Below are 20,204 nucleotides of genomic sequence, written 5' to 3'. Positions count from 1 at the left end.
CCATCTGAATCATCTGTTTCATAGAGTTCTTAGAGTTTAGGTACAGACTACTCGTCCTTGCTGGGGAGGAGAGAATGTGATGGTTTATTGAATAGGATATGTTATTGATGAGGATTCTGTGTTCCCACTGAGCAGCTCTGTAGATCCTCTATTGCAGGGTGATTTTTTTTTTTCTTAAGTTCTGGTGCTAACACCTCTGCTCTAAAAGCGAATTGTTGCATTGTTGCTTCCTTGGTTTGCATGCTTTGTATGTGTCAGTTTGAATAGGGCCTACAGTAAAATCCATGCAAAGAGATTCTTGGATGTCTTCTGCGCACTTGATTGGGTTCCTCTGTTCTTGGCTTAATCTTGTTTCCACTGTAATTAATAGGAGGATTCTCATTGACTTCAACAAAAGTAGAATTAGCCCATGGTCTTTGTCTCATTTTCCAGCCTCAGATTAACCGAAGTTTGGTTTTGATAGTTAAAAATGCAAGAAGAGATGACATTTCAGTAAAGACATTCAATTATTGTCTATTTGCAGTGCGCTTCAATGCTGTTTTGTTACTGTACTGATCTTATATATGCTAATAGGCAGCTTGCTTTAAATTCACAACTCAGTTTATCTAATTCTGCAGTATGTTTCTGGTCTGTTTTCTCTGCACATATTCTGTTTTCTTTACATGCAGTGAAGCAGCATATGTAAATAATGAAAATGAAGCCAGGTCACGGGAGATGATTTAAAAAATAGTGCCTCAGAGGGAGTAAGATTTTTCTGGTCTTAGAAGCAAAGCTATCTTATTTTGAACAATTGGGTGTGTTACAGAAAGACATTTGGAGGGTTATTGAAAAACATTAGTCAGTAATTGTTATTTTGAAGTCCTAAAAATGTTGGTTATGCTTCTTACCCCGTTCATACAGGCCTCTTCTCAGTTATCCCATATTCCTGATGATCTAAGGAGAGAATTTTTTTGTAAAATCCTAATTGGTTCATTTCTATCCATCGTAAGGACTCGCAAGACCTGGGCTTAAATAGCTGCGCTGCTACAGGCTTCTTGTGTGAACCGTAGGCAAATCTCTCTGAGGGTTTTTCATGCTCGGGCTCTCTCTGAACGCTGTAGAGAACACTGCTGGTTTGAGACCAGGCCCAGCAGCCATGAATAGCTGCTCTCTCTCAGCTATGTAACCGCTTAGCACTGGTCCCTTATGTGCCGAGAGTTTGGCTCAGGAGCGGCAGTGCCTAGTGATTTTTTTGACACTCCAGATGCTCAGCACTTTATCAGCCGTATGTTATGCCCAATGAAGACAAGCAGACCAGTAAGTTTTTATCAGCTACCAGATCTGTGTCATGAAATGTTAAATGCTTAGGATTTATTTTGAGGGTCATACAAGTCCTATAAATAAACAAGTCCTATAAATAAACTTGAGAGAGCATCTTGGGCCATTAGCTCTTTATCATAGCTATGCCTTCTACCACAATACCTTTGTTTCCAGACTGAGAGTTGCCAGATTTTGCAGGGGAATAGTTCATAGCCTCTACCTGAAGTCATTGTTAAAAAATTTTCCTTTTGGTTCCAAAACTGTGGAATAGCAACAACTAAATTGAGGAAAAAGAAAGCCAGTATTTATTTTAATTGCATTTGACTTTTAATTTCACTATTGTGTGGCTCTTTCAGATTCTCCTGCAGAGGCAATGTGCTTACTTTTATAAATGGAATAATTATGTTAACACCTGCAATTTTTTTGGCATCCTTAACAGTTAAGTTAGACAGTGTTTCTAAATCCCGAATTTCTTTTTTAATTTTTAAATGTAGATAGTGGTAGCTATAGCTAGGTGGCAGCATTGTGACACCTTAGTGTATTCAAACAGCAGCAGGTGAGTTCAGACCTGGTTCCTTCCAGTTGCCAGCAGAAAATAAGATTTGCTCCTTTATTTTTATTTAATGTTTTCTGCCTTTTCTCCCGAAGCATGTGCCAGTTTTATGACTCTCCTTTTTCATTTCAAATGTTTATCTGTAATCTATTTTCTTTCAGCATAAATCTTGTTTCATGCTTATGAGGCTCTCAATAGTTCCACTATAACTCCTTGCATAAAAGCAAAAACCATCTTTATTTTAAAATCAACCACATTAATTTGTCACTGCAGTGAAGTGACTTAGTGAAGTAGTTTGTAAATTTATTTATCCTAACAAGTTATGCTTTAATGATCAGAAAGGTACTTTAGTGGCATTTCCAACAAAAGAAAAAAGGAAGTAATATATATAACTACATTATTGTTCATATTGATGCTTTGAGCAGTGAGATTTTTCACATTGGTAGTCACTTCAGTGTTTACAAGAGATGTGTATAGTTTGGTCTTTTGTGTCCCAGATGTTAATAGATAGTTTGGATAAACAGCGTTAATGTATAACAGCTTCTGCAGTTTATAGCAGCTCTAGGTCCTTCATTCCTCCCAGTGCCTAGATATACTGAAAATAAAACTCTGTCAAAGGGCTTATCTTGGAAAATCTGACTGGTAAAAGCATGCTGTTAAAATTATAGCCTGCATGGAGTACTCTGCAACTCTGATGGCTGGGCAGAGTTGGAAGTGAAGGAAGTTAGTTATTCCATGGATTATGAGTGATGTGTAGTGGGAATTGCTGAGGTCTAATGAGAGAGGCTGAAAAGTTACGTGAGAAAATGGAGAATGCAATTGTTGCTGCTGTAGGTAGGCCCTGGGATTTACTTCAGCTGTGGTTAAAGGAAATACTTGCCTGTAATCCTGGAGTGCATCCTGCAAAGGATTGACAACGTTAGTTTTTTCTAAGTCTTAACGTGCTGTCAGTTTTGCTTTTCATTTATGTGAACTTATATTTTTCTTTCACTATGTTTTTTCAGGGTACACTAATACAGCATCTGAAGGAACATATTCTTCATGGCAACATGACCAGCAATGATGTGATTATGTACTATACAACGGCAAGTGTGGCTTATTAAGGCATTTTAAAAAACACTTCAATATGTTTTCCTTATAAAGATGGGAGAGCTTTTCCTACAAATCTACAAGTACACTTTTATGTATTTTTAATTCTTGTTCTGCGAGGGATTGTCCTACTTAACTGAGTTTAAAAAAAATCAGGTGGAATAGTAAAATGCAACAAGGACCTTTCTGATGAAAGGTCAAACCCATGTTAAGTGTTTCTGATCTAATTAGTGGGGAAAATGGATTGATTTTTAGTCTCAGGTTTATTGATCTAACTGCCTCAACGATATCACCTGCAAAACAGGCTCCACCTTCCTGCATCATGCAAGGCTTGACCATACTGAAGAAGAGAATTTCTGTTATGTCTTTGTTTTGGTGGGGAGGAAAGAAGCTGCACAACTAAGTTTAGTAAAGGAAAGGGAATGAAACTGATCTATGTAGGAGTTCAGTTATGTGGTGAGGTTTTTTTTTCTAATGCTGTGGTAAAGAAAATTATTCCAAAGTCCTCTGTTACTATAATGGTTTGAGAAGGCTAATGTCTTTCCTCATGAGTTTCTTTCTGAACTTTAACACTGCTAGTCAGTTTGTAATATCTCCATGGAGGAATCATTATAATTACCTTGTCCCACAGTTGTCCTGTCTCTTGCTCACTCATGCTTTAAAGGTATGTGTATAGGGAGGTATGGAATCCCCATCTCATGAGGTATTTGTAAGGATAAGTTAGATGAATATCCATCAGGAACATGTAGCTGATCCAATTTTGGGACAGGTAAGAGGATAAACAGTGCTCCAGCCTTATTTTCTCATTCCTAAATAATATGATTAGACAGAATCCTCAGAGATGGACATCAATTCAAGTGTTTAACAGTTTGTTAAGGCGGGAAAACTTGGGGCAAGGAAAGTGGAGGGGAAGATGACACCTCTTGCATAAGGGCAGGGAGCATGCTTTGGTCCAGATGATTCTGCCAAGAGCTACCTGTCCATCATTTGCTAGTTGCCTGTAGCTCTTCTACCAGCATATGACAGCAAGCAACACTCCTGGTCCTGTGACAGAGTTGCCAGGAAAGCGGACAGCTAGCTGACAAAGATAGAAACTAATGTAGGTATTCGCTCTTTTCCAGACTGGCTGGATGATGTGGAATTGGTTAGTGACTGCACTTGCTACAGGCGCTTCAGTGGTCCTGTATGATGGATCTCCTCTAATTCCGTCACCAAATGTGCTCTGGGACTTGACTGACAGACTAGGGTATGTAAACAAGATTAAATGGAAGGATAATGGTCTTTGCTTCTGTTACGATGACTACATACAGGCAACCTCATTAAAGGTGTCATTCCCTTGGTGAGAAACTAGTATGTAGCATGACATAGTTTATCTTTTGGCTTAGCCTTGAGTGGAACTACTTTTTAAAGTTTTGTACTAAAACAGTCTTTGAGAGAGAGCAGAAGAGACAAAGAGCTGATTGTTTCAAATTTGAGTCAAGTGTTTGGATTCCAAGCAAACAAAGAATTTTGGTTCAATAGTCAGTTTTCAAGAGCAGCCTTTTCAAAAGGCAGTAATTGGGAGCAATCTGAAGAGTAATTTCTGAGCACACTCAGAACTTAGAAAATAAGAATCCTTTATTTCAAGCAGCTCAACATAAGACTCAATATAGCACTTTGACTTAAAGACATAAATTGACTGGAAAGGCTCAGCAGGGTTGCTTATGTTTTCATATTTTGCTTTTTAATCTGCAATGCCTAATTCTCCTTGTCAAGCTGTTCGTTAACTGCTTTACACAGTTCTTTGTTCTTAAAAATGCTCACAGTGCCCTCTCTCGAAGCTTAGAGAAATGGCAGCTGTTGGATAAACAGCTGTAAAATCCTGTGGTGGTATTTAGCTTTGTACACTGGTTAAACTTTTTTTGGTAACTTCCCTGTTTTGCTAACTGGATGTAAGGAGTAGATCTGAATGATATTACTGGTAAAACAATGAGTGTCACTTCTAATTGGTAATTAAAATTAATTTGTTTGTGGTGGAAAGTGGATGCTAAAAGATTCACTTTCTGACTCTTGATAATTAATAATTTAAACTTCACTCTGTCTTTTGTGACATGTAATATTTAAAGACTGACATTTTGTCTCTGGCTATTATAATTGAAGGTTAATCCCTAGTCAGAATGATTCCAGAAAAACAAAACAAAACAAACAAAAAAACCAACCAAAAAAACCCCCACAAAACAAACCCACAAACTTAAGACACCCCCCCCAAAAAAACCTAGTAGAACAACAGGCAAAAACTTAAAATCAAGAAATAACAGAGCTTATTTTTAAGCATTGTTTCTACATGCCAAAAGTAAGCGAAGATATCTGAAATGTGTCTGCATGTCTCACTTTTGTAATCTGGTGCTAAAAGCGGTGGCCATCTGTGTGGTACTTCATAATGCAGTCTGTTCCCAACCCAGTCATATGTTACATATTTAAAAAAAAGACTTCAACATGTTAAGACTACCTTACTTCTCTGAAGATGTACCATACTTTCCTTCAGATAGCATATTCTTATAGTATCATCAAGATATTCATACTGCCTGACAAGAATTACTGAAGTGGACATCAGTTAGAGATCTGTTCAAGTGAACTGTATTTAGTCACCATCTACCAATTATATAGCATTTGGAAGGAAATAATAGGAGACTAGGCTCTACATGTGCTGTAGAGGAAGTGTCAAAGAGCTTAAAAATAAACAGAGAAGCATTGCATATTCTAACTGTAAAATAAGCAATAGTTTGAAGCATGGAAGGAAAGTAAGATATTACACAAGAGTAAAAATAGTTCATGTGATTGTGGTACATGATAACTGGAGGAGCAGTATACTCCTGTGGGCTCTCAGTGCTGTTCCCATGTACCTGATAAATTGCTCTGTGCACCAATGTGTGTGTGCAAATAGCCTGTCCCTGGCCTTACCCAAGAGGTGGCAGCCTCTCAGTAACTGTCAGCCACCTAAATGGCAAAGGAAGATGGCCCCTTTTGATAGTGTTGAAGTAGCCCTCTCTCTGTTTCTGAAACTGTATTATTCTCTCAGGAGCTGCTCTACCTTCCATCTTGTCTTTGGAGTTAAAGCAAAGGTAGCAAGGTCTTACTTTAAGTTCTCCTGATGTATGTATTGCTCATGTTCTGTGCACACAGACTGTATCCCTTACCCTTATCTGTCTCTATGCATTTTCTTGAGTGAGTTTATTGCTGTAATATAAAATGAATTAGCGGAAGGCAGGGAAGAGGATTTCCTGAAAGTCAGCAGAAACATTAAACTAGCACTTCCATTGATAGAGTAGGGAAGGGGTGCAGCCTTCATTTCAAGTTTTAATTATGTTGTATTGGAGAGCTCTAAATACACTTTTTGCAAGGGCTGAATTCAGTTGTTCAGTTAGCTAGGCTGAATTTCATGTTCAATTAGGCACCTGCAACTCAGACTTTCATCAGTGGAAACTGAACAGGTATCTAAGTGAAAACCACTGGCAGCTGTCTTCAGAGTGAAGTATTCTTTGTTAAACTGTGCCCTGAAATGGCAAATTTTTACATGCAAGAGTGTAACAAGGCAGCAGTTTTGTGTTAAACAGCTTAGTGGCAATTATGGCCCATTAATGAGGTAAATGTTATAACATTTTGTGATGTCTTTGGAGTGTTCTGCAGTTACGAATTCCTGTAAATGAAAGTGAACGTTTTCCACAAGGTGGGAAAACTTTGCTTAATATTTAAAGATAGAGTTAAAAGTGTCAAAGCTGCAGAAATGACATGATCTGGCTAATTTGGATTGCTCAAAAGGATTTGCCTTGCACTTAGAAAGCTTTAAGAGACTGCATTGCTTGGCCAATCAATATACCGAGTGTCTACAGCCTCTGCTTACTGCAGTGGGAATTGCAGGTCTTTAGAATCTTGGCATATTTAAATATGCAAAACAGTTAAACTTTTTTTCCCTCTAGGATCACCATCCTTGGAACGGGTGCAAAGTGGCTGGCTGTGCTGGAAGAGAAAAATTTAAAACCATGTAAGCTTCAAAAAGCTATTGAATCCTTTCTATCCTCCCTCCCGCCTTTCCTCCCCAGGTTCTGGCCCTGTATCTTGTCACAAAGTCCTTTATGTAATTATTCTGGATTGTAGTGACAAATAGTTACAACATCTTGTAAAAATTCTGCCTTAACCTGTTTTGTCGATTTCCTCCTTTTTAAGGTGAAACACACAATCTCCAGACGCTCCACACTATACTGTCTACAGGATCACCGCTCAAATCTCAAAGCTATGAGTATGTCTACAAACACATAAAAAGCAGTCTCCTCCTGGGATCCATTTCAGGTGATGCTTTTATGCTGCGTGTATCTTACTAATTCTCTTCATTGCCTGTACATTTACTTCTTGCTTGTTTGCTGCTGTATGTTTGCGAAGCTTAAGCTTTGGATCATTCAGGCTTGGTTATAGTTAAACTGGAATTAATTGTCTTTTTAGTGCAGAGATTTTTCTGCATAATTCAGTGTGCCATAATGAAGCATGTACACTTAAAGGCTTTTAGGTGGAATGTTTCTGACATGGTAGATGTTTGGGGTTTTAGCTTTTTTTTTTAAGCAGGATCATTTATTTTGACTGGCTGTCCTTAGGGGTAGCAGGGTGAGATCAAGAAAAGAGTCTATTAACCTACAGAACATACTGTTCTGCAAATAGCTGACTTTAGCAGAAAATACCTCTTGGTGAGGTTTTTCCATGTTCCCATTTCCATTCTTTTGTGCCAAGTAATTGGCACTGCAGACAGATTTTCTGTAAATTATATAATTAGAGAAATATCAAGCCCACATACTGTGCAGTTTGTTGTGAGGACTGCTAGCTGAGGCAACTTCTATTCATGTAAGGTCCACCACAGAACTCTTCATTCTGCTTTGTAATGAGGACTGACTTTTTCAAAGGGCTTTTTAACTCAATTTAGTTTGATTTTTAAAGTTTGACTATTCTGCTGCTGAAGTCACCTCTGACTCTGGTCTTAGTAAAGTGTAGTGCTGAATCTTGAACTTGCTACTATAGACATTAATAGTCTCAAATGCAGAAGACTATTTTTATGAGTCAAGCTAACAGAATTGATCTATATCTTATAATTCCTTTTCCTTGAAGTCATAGAAAGACTATAAATATTCCAGTTAAGTAAGCACTTTGACAGTATCTATTTTTATTAAGATAACTGTTCATCCTGTAGGCATGGTTCCCCACTCAGCCTCTGGGCTAATAAAAACAAGGTATAAAAGCTAAATAAATAGAGTGGAATAGCTTGACTCGTTAGTTTAAACTAATGAAAACAAACAAGAAAACATTTCTAAGTGATCTTAAATATCTAAGTCTGTAAACTAGGGCCTCGTTATTTTCTTGTTCCTATATAAAAGGAAACTTCCTTAAAAGAGATTAAAGAAACTGTTGGAAGAGAAGTTATGCCTTAAGGAATATTTCTGCATGAAGGGCATACACATATAAAAAGACGTACAAAGTAAGAAAAGAAACCTTTTTTTATTAACTCGCATAATGTCGCAGATAATACTGACTATATTCGGTGCTGTTTAATGTGAATCAGAAGCATTTGGCAAAGGTGGCAGCTTGCTGTTCTCTAGAACAGTTTTGCTTTTTTCAGAAAGTACTGTGTACTTTAACAGACTTCTTTTATTGTAGGTGGGACAGATATAATTTCATGTTTCATGGGTCAGAATGTTACAATTCCAGTTTACAAAGGAGAAATTCAGGGCAGAAATCTTGGAATGGCTGTAGAAGCATGGAATGATGAAGGTAACCATTATCCAAAATATTATGTACACTTATGAAATACAGTAGTTACATGAACTTACGTTTCAGTCATCAGGTGGGTAAATAGCTGTAAATGCGTGGTTTCACTTTGGAAACATGTTCTGCAAAATCTAGCTCTGGATCCATTTGATCTGGATTGGACAGGACTCTAGTGAAGATAATCAATGTGTAAAAAGGCCCTCCTTTTCCATTACCCTGATAAAGCACATCAGGCCAAATTCTAGCCTCTGGTGTGCGGGCTAATTAGCCATGTTGCTGTGGAAGCCAGGCTGGCTTCACCCTGTGGTGTAGCTCTCCTGAAGTTACTGAGGTTAAGATAGGGATGAGTTTAAGAATTGAACAAAAGCTGTTAAGGCCACTGGTCACAGCTCATCTCGTATCTACATCAGCATCTGGCATGTAAGCAATAACTCTAGATGCTCTTTGCTTTGGTACTCTATGGTTTACAGAAGGTAAATGCAGAAAACACCTCTTTCTTTGTAAACAGGAAAACCAGTTTGGGGTGAAAGTGGAGAGCTGGTTTGTACCAAGCCTATTCCCTGTCAGCCTACGCACTTCTGGAATGATGAGAATGGAAACAAATACAGGAAGGCTTATTTCTCAAAATTCCCAGGTACGTAATGAAGGGCTTTGGATATTGCTCAAACTGACCAAGGATGTAGATTGTTATTGCGCTCGTAGGAAGGTACAGGTTTATTCTTGCCCAGTGACAGGCAGGTGCAGCCTTGAATCTAGATCTCCAGGGTGAGAACTCCACGGCATGTTTTATAATATCTCACTCTGTTTTCTAGTGCTTTGTTTTGAATATGGATCCAAATCAATTTAATAAGAATCTCTGGAAAGCTCCAATCCTGTTTTGCTCCTGCTCTCATTAGGCAGATATGACTGTAACAGCCTGATAATCTGTAGTGCAGATGTAGAGTGCTTGGCATGAGTGTGAAATGAATGTGCTGAAGAGGTCAGGGAGCAATCCTCCATTAACGAGTGCTACTGCACCTCTGCCAGACTGCTCCTACCTAGCCAGAGGAGTGAATCCTACAGGGTAAGTGCTGACCTGCTACCTCATTAGCATAAAGTTTAGGTATGTGGTGCCTCAGACATGCATATTCTGCATTCATACAGTCTTCCCGTGGTGATAAGAGTAAAGGAACAGGTACTGTGGGCCAGAGGCTTTCTTCCTAATAATTGTGGAGGACTCTGCTCATCCAGAGCTTTTGCTTATGTGACACAGCAATGCTGAGCTCCCTGCTGCCTGCTGGGCAGGGGCTTTTATAGGAGCAGGACCTCAAGCTGCTGCTTTGTGGAGATGGAAGCTTTTTTATAAATAGCAGCAATACAGAGTGGATTTAAAGGATGTGCAGCAGGAGATAATCATATAGGAAAACTGAGGGAATGTGGAAGTTGCAGTCTGCATGTAAGCCTGACAACAATAAATGGGGGGGGGGGGGGGAAATCTGTGTGACAGTTGTTAGACTGAAATCACTGTGGTCCAGAGGTTCTGTCTGAAACGCCTTTTCTGTTTTTCCTTGTAAATGGGCTTAAGGTGGTAAAAGTTAGGTTAGAAAATGGTCTTATGTGTACATGCACGTGCAAATAATTTGAGTTTGGCTTTTCTTTAGAAAAAATTGAGTAGAACCGGCTTGTATTTCTGTTTGTGGCAGGCTGCTGTACTGGTATCAATCTTAAAAAATAATACAGAAGTTATTCCAGCTCTGAGAAGTGAAATCTGATTTCACATTAACACAAATCAAGAACATAAGCACATAAGCTCCCTAGGGAATTGTTGAGACCTATTGTGCAAGCCCAGAAAGCTTCTTGCACAGAATTGTACATCATAAAAGTGGATCAAGAAAGACTGTGGGAATATAGTTACCTTTGTGGAGAATTCTTCCAGTTTCCTCAAAATGTGGTGTTCAGAGCAGCTATTCATCTGTTTTCTAAAGGATGCCGTATAGTCATGCGAACAAGCAATCAGAAGATAACCTAGGGTTTGATCCTAATGTGTGAACTACTCTTGTGTGTGCTAGCTCTTTGTAGCAAATGCAAGGTGGATTGTTTGTGTAGTTAGGTACTGCTACATTTGCTGTAGGTAGTTCTCAAAGTATATCTGATATATTTTTGTGTGTATTTTACTAAGTTATGTGAGTTGAGTTACACAAATATCTGCTGTGACTGCATGAGTAAGAAATCAGCTGCTTAATCTCTGCCATTCTCTAATAGGTGTTTGGGCCCATGGTGATTACTGCAAAATTAATCCCAAAACAGGAGGAATTGTCATGCTGGGTCGCAGGTATAGTATTTTGGTGAAAGTGTTCTGAGTAAACAAGTGTTCAAATTCGCAAACTTCACCTTAGAGCATAATGTATGTGATTCTCTGTCATGCCTGTTAGCTTTATATTTGTTTTGTTAAATCCAGTATTGTAGATTTCAATGCTTAAATTAACCAGAGCAGCTGGATTAGAGGGAAGAGAGCCCATTTCAAAGTTCTACCCCACTTTTGTATACGTGAACACAAGACAGTATTGGGCTTGGTTTTGTGTTCCATGGTTTATAATGATCATCTCTAAGAGTTTGAATTGAGAGTGCGGCACATTCAAGGTGGTGAATCAGGAAACTTGTCTTCTGGTCTTGGCTTTGCCATTGACTTGCTTTACAGCAACACCTAATTATAGAAGGTCAGGTATTAAGTTGTGCTTGTGTTAGTGATCATAGACATTCAAGATCACAATTGAGGCTAAATTTTCTGCTTGCATTTAAAAGCTGCTGTTCGAAACAAAGTTGAGTGAATGCCTTGAAGCTGTGTCTGGCATTGCCACAAATAGACCTACTCAACAGACATACAGTGTGAGGCTGCTATATGTGAAACAAAAGTTCCAGCTATAAGAGACTGGGAAGGAATGATATGCAGTTGTAATATGATGGAGTACTACAAAGATTTTTGGTCTGTTTTGTTGTCAGTGGTACGTGTGTGTATTTGTAGGCTACTGGGAGGGGGAGGGACTGGGAAAGGTAAATGAATAATGTTGAGGTTCTCTGTACAACTTCATTCTAAGGAGCAAAATGCCTTTTTGAATCAAATTTGTTTAAAATTCTGTTTCTAATGTGGCTGCATATTCACCGCATGAAATGTAGAGAGACTTGGTTAATTGCATCAATTTTTCTCTTTTCATCAAACTCTAATCCTGTTTTAATGCTTCTTTTGTTTTATTTGTGTGTGATTTCCAGTGATGGTACGTTAAATCCAAATGGAGTAAGATTTGGAAGTTCTGAAATCTATAACATAGGTATGAAATTAACCTTCCACCTCTTTCAGCTATGACACTGTTGCCTTAAATCTGAAATGTAAGCATTATAAATGTGTTTGGAAGGATTAAGTAATAAAAGACTTGCTGTTTTTCAAATGAAAGACAGTACAGAGCATATTAGCATTAAAAGTCTATTTTGTAGACTTGAAATCAGTTGCTTTCCTGAAGTATCTGTAGGACTGGAGATGAGTAGTCGAGATGTTTTCTCCATAAGGTGTTGCTTTCATATAATAAGGCCTTGCAGACTAATTATATCATGCAGATTTTTATAAGAGAATACCTAACTTCTGAGGCTTTTCTTTTTTTTCCCCCTAAGACAAGCTCTTAACACTGGTTTTATTGTATTTTTCCTAATAATTAGATGAAGTTCTTGAGCTTGTGCTTCATATTGCAAAGGTCTGTCTTGTGAAAGGTGGTGAAACTGTGAGCCTGCAAAGGTGCTAATCTGAGACTTAAGGACCTGTTGCCTCTCCTTGTTCTTGTGTGATCAGGCACGTTAGTTTTCTGTCTGTGCGGCAATGGGGATTGTGAGGAAAGCCAAAGAAAATGGCGTAGTGAAAAAGCTTGTTATCTGTCCCAGAAGTTATAGCAAACTTTTTTTTTTTGTCCTGGGCCTAAATATATATGATCCTTAAACCTGGATTTTCACCTGAGCAGGAGTTAAAATTTCAGAGCACCCAGAGGGGAAGCTCGTTGTATAATAAACTAGCCAGGCCATTTGTTTTGCCTTTGCAGCTCTAGGGGAGGTGATATTTCTTTTGGTGCAATCACAAAAAATGTGCATGCAGAATAATGAACAAATGCAAGTGCTAATAAGGACTTTTTCCTTTATTTTCAGTTGAAGCCTTTGAGGAGGTTTCCGATAGCCTCTGTGTCCCTCAGTACAACAAAGATGGGGAGGAGAGGGTGATTCTCTTCCTGAAGATGGCATTAAACTATGCGTTTAGCGAGGATCTGGTGAAGAGAATTCGAGATGCAATACGTATAGCGCTTTCTGCCAGGCATGTTCCAAGCCTCATTCTAGAAACCAAAGGCATTCCGGTATGTCATGAAAAATGCTGCCTACTTTTTTTTCTTTGTCACCTTGAATAGTAATTAAGGAGCAGTTGTCATTGCTCTTCAAACCCACATGCATGGAAATTTTAGCATCTCAAAAGTGTATTCGAGCTTTATAAATAGTTTGTCTACGTTGCCTAGCAACATCATTTCATCTCCTTTTCAGCTAAGCATGTTTTTGTTTTTTAACAATACCTAAAAATGCCCATTCTCAGTTTATAAATGTGTGTTGCATTTTCTCAGTAATATATACTTAAGCCTTTTAAAGGAAAACATTAAAAAGGTAATTTAACTTTAGCTTTTCTGGCTACCCATAAGCTTATTTTGTTTTTGTTTTCCTGTTTCGAATTACACTCTTATGAAAGCTGAGAGCACTGAACAAATTCATAAAATAATTTTGTAAACCATTGCACTTTTACATCTGTTTAGCCACTTAAATGTAGCTCTTTTACTGTCTTAACTGTAGCGGTAACTAATGTGCTTATGAGAGAGGAGGGGAGAGCAATGTGTATAGCTAAAGGTTCTGCATGGTCAGTCTTCTGGAGCTACGTTACTCTACAGTGCCCTTCCTTGCTGTATGAGCTCCTTAGTTGGAATGCCTGGTTTTTATACTCCTCTCTGATGCTAGGGTCTCCTCAACAGCTCTATGAGCAGCAGAATGGGGGTGCAGAGTGTAGTTGTCTCAAGTCCATTTGCACATAGACCTGCGTGTGTCTAGAGAAAAGGCTTGAGACTTCAGACCAGTCATTCGGTCTTTGATACCCATTTACTGCCAGTGTAGGTGTCTATGAAAGTGGTCTAGGGTTTAGGACTGCCAGCCTCTCCAGTGCACACAGCAATCTGGTTCTGATCTGTTGAATTACTTCTGTTTCAGGGCACTGTTGGCAAATAATACTTGGCTCAAAATGCCTTCTTTGCATGAGTGTAAAATCCCCTGCAGCTGTTAAATGGTGAAGTTTAGATTTTTTTTTGGGGGGGGGGGGCTGCAACTTAGCTTCTGCATGAAGTGTTGAAGTTGTAAATCGTGTAAATCCTCTGAATGCATGAAGTTGATGGCAGTGAGGTGTTTGTGATGGGCTGCCCCTCAGGAAAGCCTGCTTAGATCACTAATTAGTTCACACTTCGACTGAATTTACAATTGAGTGAATTTTAATTACCTTTCAGGTAAATATGCCAGTGGTAAAGTGATCAAAGCTGTCTCCCATCTTTCTTTGAAAGTTTTGCTTGGAAGGGAAAGCTCTTTCTATTTTCTGCTACTTTCAGAAAAGTATTTGGATCCTCGTCTGGAATTACAGACTAATCCTGACTGTACACTGACCCTGTATATTGGTAGAAATAGTATAGCTGTGTTGAAGGGATTAGGACTTTAGTAATACAAAGCATGGTTTTTAATGAGCTATGGTGTTAAAAAAACATACTGCAAACTCTTAGTGTGACTCTTTCTAGCCCTGTCCTGACCAGATGAGCATTCTGGTCATCATCCACAAGATGTTTACTGATTAAACAAATTCCCTTTGCTGACCAGTCTGCCCACTCTTTTTTAAAAGGGGCAGTTTCCTTGCAGGCCACACAGGTCTTCTGGTTTCTGAGCACTTGTGAAAATTAGGTTGCTAATTGTTGAGGAGGAAGAGTGGTTCATTAAGGTGGTTCAGGAGGGTAGGATTACATAGGACTTCAGTAGTTTTAATAAGGAAAAGTTTGATTTAGTGTCAAGATCAATATTACAAGAGTGTATTGAATTGAGGATTATTTAGCTGGCTCTGAACGATCTCTAATGAAAAGTGGTGGTGCCCGGAGTTCAGGAGTGGCTTTGGAGGCCAGGAACAACCTGGGTTCCTCGATGGGTAGATTCAGTAGTAAAGCAAGCGTGGTGTCTGTTCTCAGAGCAGGCAGACAAGACTAAGGAGGTATTTGTAAGTCAGCTTTTCAAAGTTGCTATCCCCCAAAACTTCTCAGTGGTACCAGCCCAAGGAAGGTGGTATTAAAGCCTTGGTGCCTTTAAAAGCAGAGATCGTCATCTAAAATGGGCCTGACAGTTCCTGTTAACATTGGAGTAGTTCTTCCTTACCCTACTTTACTAGTCAGAAATTACAATGGTCTAATCCCAAAAAGAGAAGAATTAGGGTTTTTTTTCTGCAATGTCCTTAGTTTTAGAGTAACAAAATGTAATAGAATTTGTGTGATTTTTAAGTGGAGGTGAAGCCTCTGTTTCTTACTGTTTGTTTTGAAATGTTGAGGTCCATTTTAGCTCAGTGTTTCACTTTACCCTATTAGAAAAAGACTGTCCATTTAAGATACAAAAGTCATGGTTTTCTTCTCCCAAAGCTCAATGGAGTTGGGCTTTGTTTGAGCTCACCCCTAGAAAATTAAAAATTGTTTGAAAATTGGATGTGTGAGAACATAAAACATTAAAGATATTTAGTGTTTGTACCATGATTCTGGCCTAGTTTCATTGGTTTAAGTTGGAGCTTGATCAGGTTCTCACAGTATTACCGAACAGAATAATAAACTAAAGTCATATATAAATTCTTCTTTGAATTCCACTTATTCTTCAAGCCATTTTCAGAAGAAAGATTCTGGTGCCTCAAGTGTAATGGAAAAGGGAAGACATTGTGCTAAATTTTAATTAAGTTCTGGGATTGGTGGGGGGTTTCATGAATACTTCTATAAAGCTACTAAATGAAAAGTGTAATTTTATCATTGCTGGTTTTGTTTTTCAGTATACGATAAATGGGAAAAAAGTGGAAGTAGCTGTGAAGCAAATAATTGCAGGGAAAGAAGTTGAGCAGCGGGGAGCCTTCTCAAACCCAGAGACTTTGGACCTGTACCAAAATATTCCTGAGCTTCAGAACTTCTGAAGTCACTTGTTTGGGTTTTTTTTTTTTTGCATCTGTCTGTTCTGTGTTTGTTTTGTATATACCAATACTGTATGTAAAGAAAAAGCTCTATTTAATACCAGTGGTTCTTTTAAAAGAAGAAATATTTCATTAAGTGCATTATGAAAGGCTTGGGTAAAGCTTAGCTCCCTTTTATTGGTTAAATATGCCATATGTCTTGGAGTTTTTTCCAGCCTGGAAGGAGGAACCTGCCTGTTTTGATTTTTATATATATGAGTGTATCTTCTGGTTAGATTTACATCACAGCCCATCAAACGAATAGCATAAGTTACAGTTGCAAATAGAATATTTCTTTCATAAAATGTTTGCTTTCTTTTTTTTTAAACTGGATTTTTAGCAGCACTTTTTCAATCCATGTGTTAGTCACCTGTAAAGAATATACAGTGATTTTAATTACTTGACATGAAAGTATTCTATGTGTGGTGTGCATTTAAATGTTTTTTACAAAGCCAAATCATAATGCACTAAACCCATTTGACTTGACTCAGAATAATTTCAGTCTTGAAATATCTCACGGTACCCTCGAAGGTAATTGCTGCTTCATTTTGTGATGTACCCTTGCTATTGTTTTAAGCTTTTAGTCGATAGACTTCTGGGGGTTCAGAAGGTGAGGAAGCAATCACCTCCCCCTTACTCCTGGTGTAACTCCAGGTTATTTCCATGGAGTTTACTGTCATGACTCTGGATTACATCATTGCAGTTGAAGACAGCATTTTGCTTCCTTGTTCTGAAGTTCTTTATTGGCTGTAAGGCAACAATCCCATGTTATGTTAGCTAAAGAATTCCAGTGTGTTTATTTGTTAAAAGCTGATGGGGTTTGTAACTTTTTTTACTAAATGTCATGTTGGAAGTGAAGGACTAAAATGTTTTCTAGCTCTGTATCCTTCCAGTTTATAAAGGGAAAAATATGGTAATGAGCATACTAAAACAGTAAAATGGAAGCACTAAAACATTGTTTTGTTTTTCATAAAATACTGTTGCAGTAGTTGTACCGAATCTCTGGCATTCAGTATCTCCTGCACTATTTGAATCTTGTTGGTTAAGTATTTAATGCATTAAGATCATGGATGTCCTTACAATTGTGTTGAATGCATTCAGCATTGATAAAGAGTTAATTAAAATAAATTGATTCTTTATATAGATATAAAAAATGTATATGACATTTGTTTCAGCTTTCACTTAGTTATTGTCTTTTATTTTCCTTTCGATTGGGTGTCATGGAAACATTTTTAGCTTAATTTGTTACTGATTTTAATGGTTTTAATCCAACTCCACCCCACTACAAAATTATCGTTCTCTGAAAGTTGTATCCTATTTTCTTATGCAGAGCCCAGGACAAGTAAAACGTTGCTGCTAGTTACGTGTGCATGGTTGGCTCATTGAGAAGGTCACAGGTGAACAGGAGTGGAAGAAAGCGTGCTGAAAATATGCCTTGTGTCAGTACAGTAAGAAGTCATAGGTTGTGATATGTTAATGCTGCTAAAAGGGATACATCTGTGCACCGAAAGGCGCGTACTTCATTACTTAGGGCAAAATCTAGATGCTCGTGTTTAGCTGCAGCTAGTAAAAGTTTACTGTGTATTTCTTCCACCCTGTGACAGATCTCAGCTCGCTCCAGTAAGCTGAAGGCTGTTGCAGAATATGTCAAATATTGCTGCTAATAATTCCGTAAGAGTGAAACTGCCTGTCAGTGTGGCTGAGGAGTAGCCCCCTCAGGTGGTCTGTGACTGATTCAAAAGAACACAGTCGTCGCGGACACCAGCTCCACATTCACCGCAGGATGCAGAAATGCCTCATTAGCAAATGAGGCTTTAAATGAGCTGGTCTCCATTTGACTTTCTGAACTGTACCAAGTCAGACAATATACCATGCTGGCGTGATAAATGTGATAATATAAATACAAAGCAGCCATTAGGAAAGTATAAAAATGAGCTATCCAGCTGCCAATAACCTATGATTAAAAGTACTTTAAATTCCTTTCCCCTCTGGCATGCTATATATAAATTTTACATTAACTGTGACTTTGTATTCATTAAAACTTCATTATATTGTTCTTTAATTCATGCAAAATGTCTGGAGTTTACAAAGCCCACAGATCCTTATTAATAAGTAATTTTGGGATATTTCATTAATTAAAGATAGTTTAGAAGCACAGATACATTAAGAACATATACAATGCCTAGAGGCCGCTCTTTTAATCCTTTATCCTGCTGGAAACGCTGTGGAAAGCTTTGTTAATGGATATAATTTGATCTCTTGCAAATGTCAGAGGTTGCAAAGCTTTTCCCAGACTATAGTTACAAAAAAAAAGTAGGTATATTTATATATTGATCTATGTACTTTATAGCTGGTTTCAAGGATCTGAGTTTCAGAAGTGCTGGATGCTGACAGCCCATGGAAGTCCAGGGAGGAGGAGAGGTAAATGGGTATTTGCATGAGGCTGTGGCAGAGCTGGGAGCGCTGTCCAGGCGTCCTGAGTCCAGCTCCTCCCCTTCCAAATCCTGTCCTCCAGACAATGACTTACATTTCTCTTTGCTTACCTTTAGTGTAAGTGACCTGTTTCTTTGGATACTGCCATGGAGCGGTGAACGTGGCCGTACTCCATCAAAATATCACTGGTGTGAAAGCAGGGAACTGAAATCATCACAGTTTGCAAAGGAGGAGCAGAGAGTAGTTTCTCTGCTTTCCATCCTTGGTTATAAATTAGCTGTGTTCTCTCCAGGGCTTGGGCATAGGGTAATCACAGTCAAATGTGCTTTCAAGGGGGTCCTTGCGAGCTGCTGGTGTCCAGAGGCTTGGCTACAAGGATAAGGTCTGGTGTCGTAGCACAGCTCCTGGTACCGCAGCATTAGCAACAAAAGATCCTGTGAGTACCGTAGCTCTGTGATGCTCCTAAGGTGTAAGCTGGGTAACCTTTGCAGAATGTGTCTGAGTGGATGGAGGACTGATCTACTGCTGGTGGTTTTAATCCAGAAAGCCTTGGTGCCTTAGGGCTGCCAGTGGATAACTAGTTGTACCTTGTAACGTGTAGCCCCCTTCATTTTTGTTGCCTATTTGTAACTTGGGGTTTTTGGCTGGAAAGTTACATATGCAGATTTTTGTGGCATGCAAATAGAACTAGTTCTGGGAACTGCTTTAAGCCTCTGACATAAATGTTCAGCAGCAAGGAAATTCAGAGCAGGGGTACTTCAGGCTAGGTGCTTTTCTCCCTCAGTCTTTGGCAAATTTGAGAGTGACTGTTGAATTATATGATGGAACCAGCCCATTTGCCCTTGACTCATTGAGAGACGTAGTTTTATCACATCCCTTTTAGAAATGTGCTATTGTCAGCTCCTGTTAGAGCAGGTACTTCCCCCTCCTACTACCTTATGATTTCAATTAATTTCCCTGGTTAGTGGTGGTTCTCAAAGAAATAAAATGAGCTGGTACACAACAGCCCAAGCAGGGCATAGCTGATAAAATTGTTTATTGTTATGTGCAAGAGAAATTGGTTGTGTGAATTACTTATTCAGTGATTTTAAAAACACAGGTAATTGCCTGATGGAATGCAACTTCCCTGGGGCCATTATTGTCTTTCAGTTTAATGCATACATATTTAAAAAGATATCATTTACAAGGCAGAGCAGTCAGTCACACAGGTAAACAGGTGTTAAAATAATATTTAAAATGCATTGGTAAGGAGTACCAGTTTGTTCTTGAGATAAAACAGTAGGGTTTTGGTTTCGGGAAAACCGGTGTCTATAGGGAATGTTCTGGCAGGGAGATGGTGTCCAGGTGATGGATAGTGTCCAAGTGAATATTTGTGGAAGACGTTTGGGAATGATCTTCCCCGGGTCACATCCCTGGCTGCAAGTGGTGCCATCGTCTTCATGTTGGTAAGTGCAGCTCCAGCTGGCACACACCAGGGCTTTGGTGTGGCTAAATATCAAGACTGAGTTATTAAATATCTTTCTAGATAGTGTGGGAATCTTGGGTGCTCAAGAGGCTGTTGAGGGAGGAGAAGGTTCGTGGATAGCGAGTACTTCTGTGAATGTGCGAGACCTTTGCTGGAGAAGGCTGGTGGTGGGGCCCAGTGCAGGAGGGGCGCGAGATCAGGCCCCTAAACTCTGTGATTTGTCTCCTTGGTGCTCAGAGGTACAAGAGCTTGGGTGAGGTGGGAAAGGCGTGTTTGTCAACTAATGTATTTGAAATTGCCTG

At 38.9% G+C, this 20,204-nt stretch overlaps 1 protein-coding gene across 1 annotated transcript in view; it reads left to right on the top strand.

The window, feature by feature from the left end:
• AACS (acetoacetyl-CoA synthetase) overlaps positions 1–16,096 on the top strand; it is a 42,996-nt gene extending 26,900 nt beyond the window's left edge. Inside the window, exons 9-18 of the mRNA XM_082324693.1 lie at positions 2,857–2,937; positions 4,063–4,187; positions 6,898–6,962; positions 7,145–7,267; positions 8,618–8,731; positions 9,237–9,362; positions 10,970–11,039; positions 11,975–12,033; positions 12,893–13,095; positions 15,831–16,096. Coding sequence (XP_082180819.1) covers positions 2,857–2,937; positions 4,063–4,187; positions 6,898–6,962; positions 7,145–7,267; positions 8,618–8,731; positions 9,237–9,362; positions 10,970–11,039; positions 11,975–12,033; positions 12,893–13,095; positions 15,831–15,968 — 1,104 coding nt within the window. The 3' untranslated portion in view covers positions 15,969–16,096. The remainder of the gene's footprint in view (positions 1–2,856; positions 2,938–4,062; positions 4,188–6,897; positions 6,963–7,144; positions 7,268–8,617; positions 8,732–9,236; positions 9,363–10,969; positions 11,040–11,974; positions 12,034–12,892; positions 13,096–15,830) is intronic.
• Positions 16,097–20,204: the final 4,108 nt, after the last annotated feature.

The sequence above is a fragment of the Platalea leucorodia genome (genome assembly GCF_965183815.1).
Source record: "Platalea leucorodia genome assembly, chromosome: 12".
NCBI classification, from domain to species: Eukaryota; Metazoa; Chordata; class Aves; order Pelecaniformes; family Threskiornithidae; genus Platalea; species Platalea leucorodia.
Note: the sequence above shows the minus strand (reverse complement) of the source record. Positions and strands in the feature narration are given on the sequence as shown.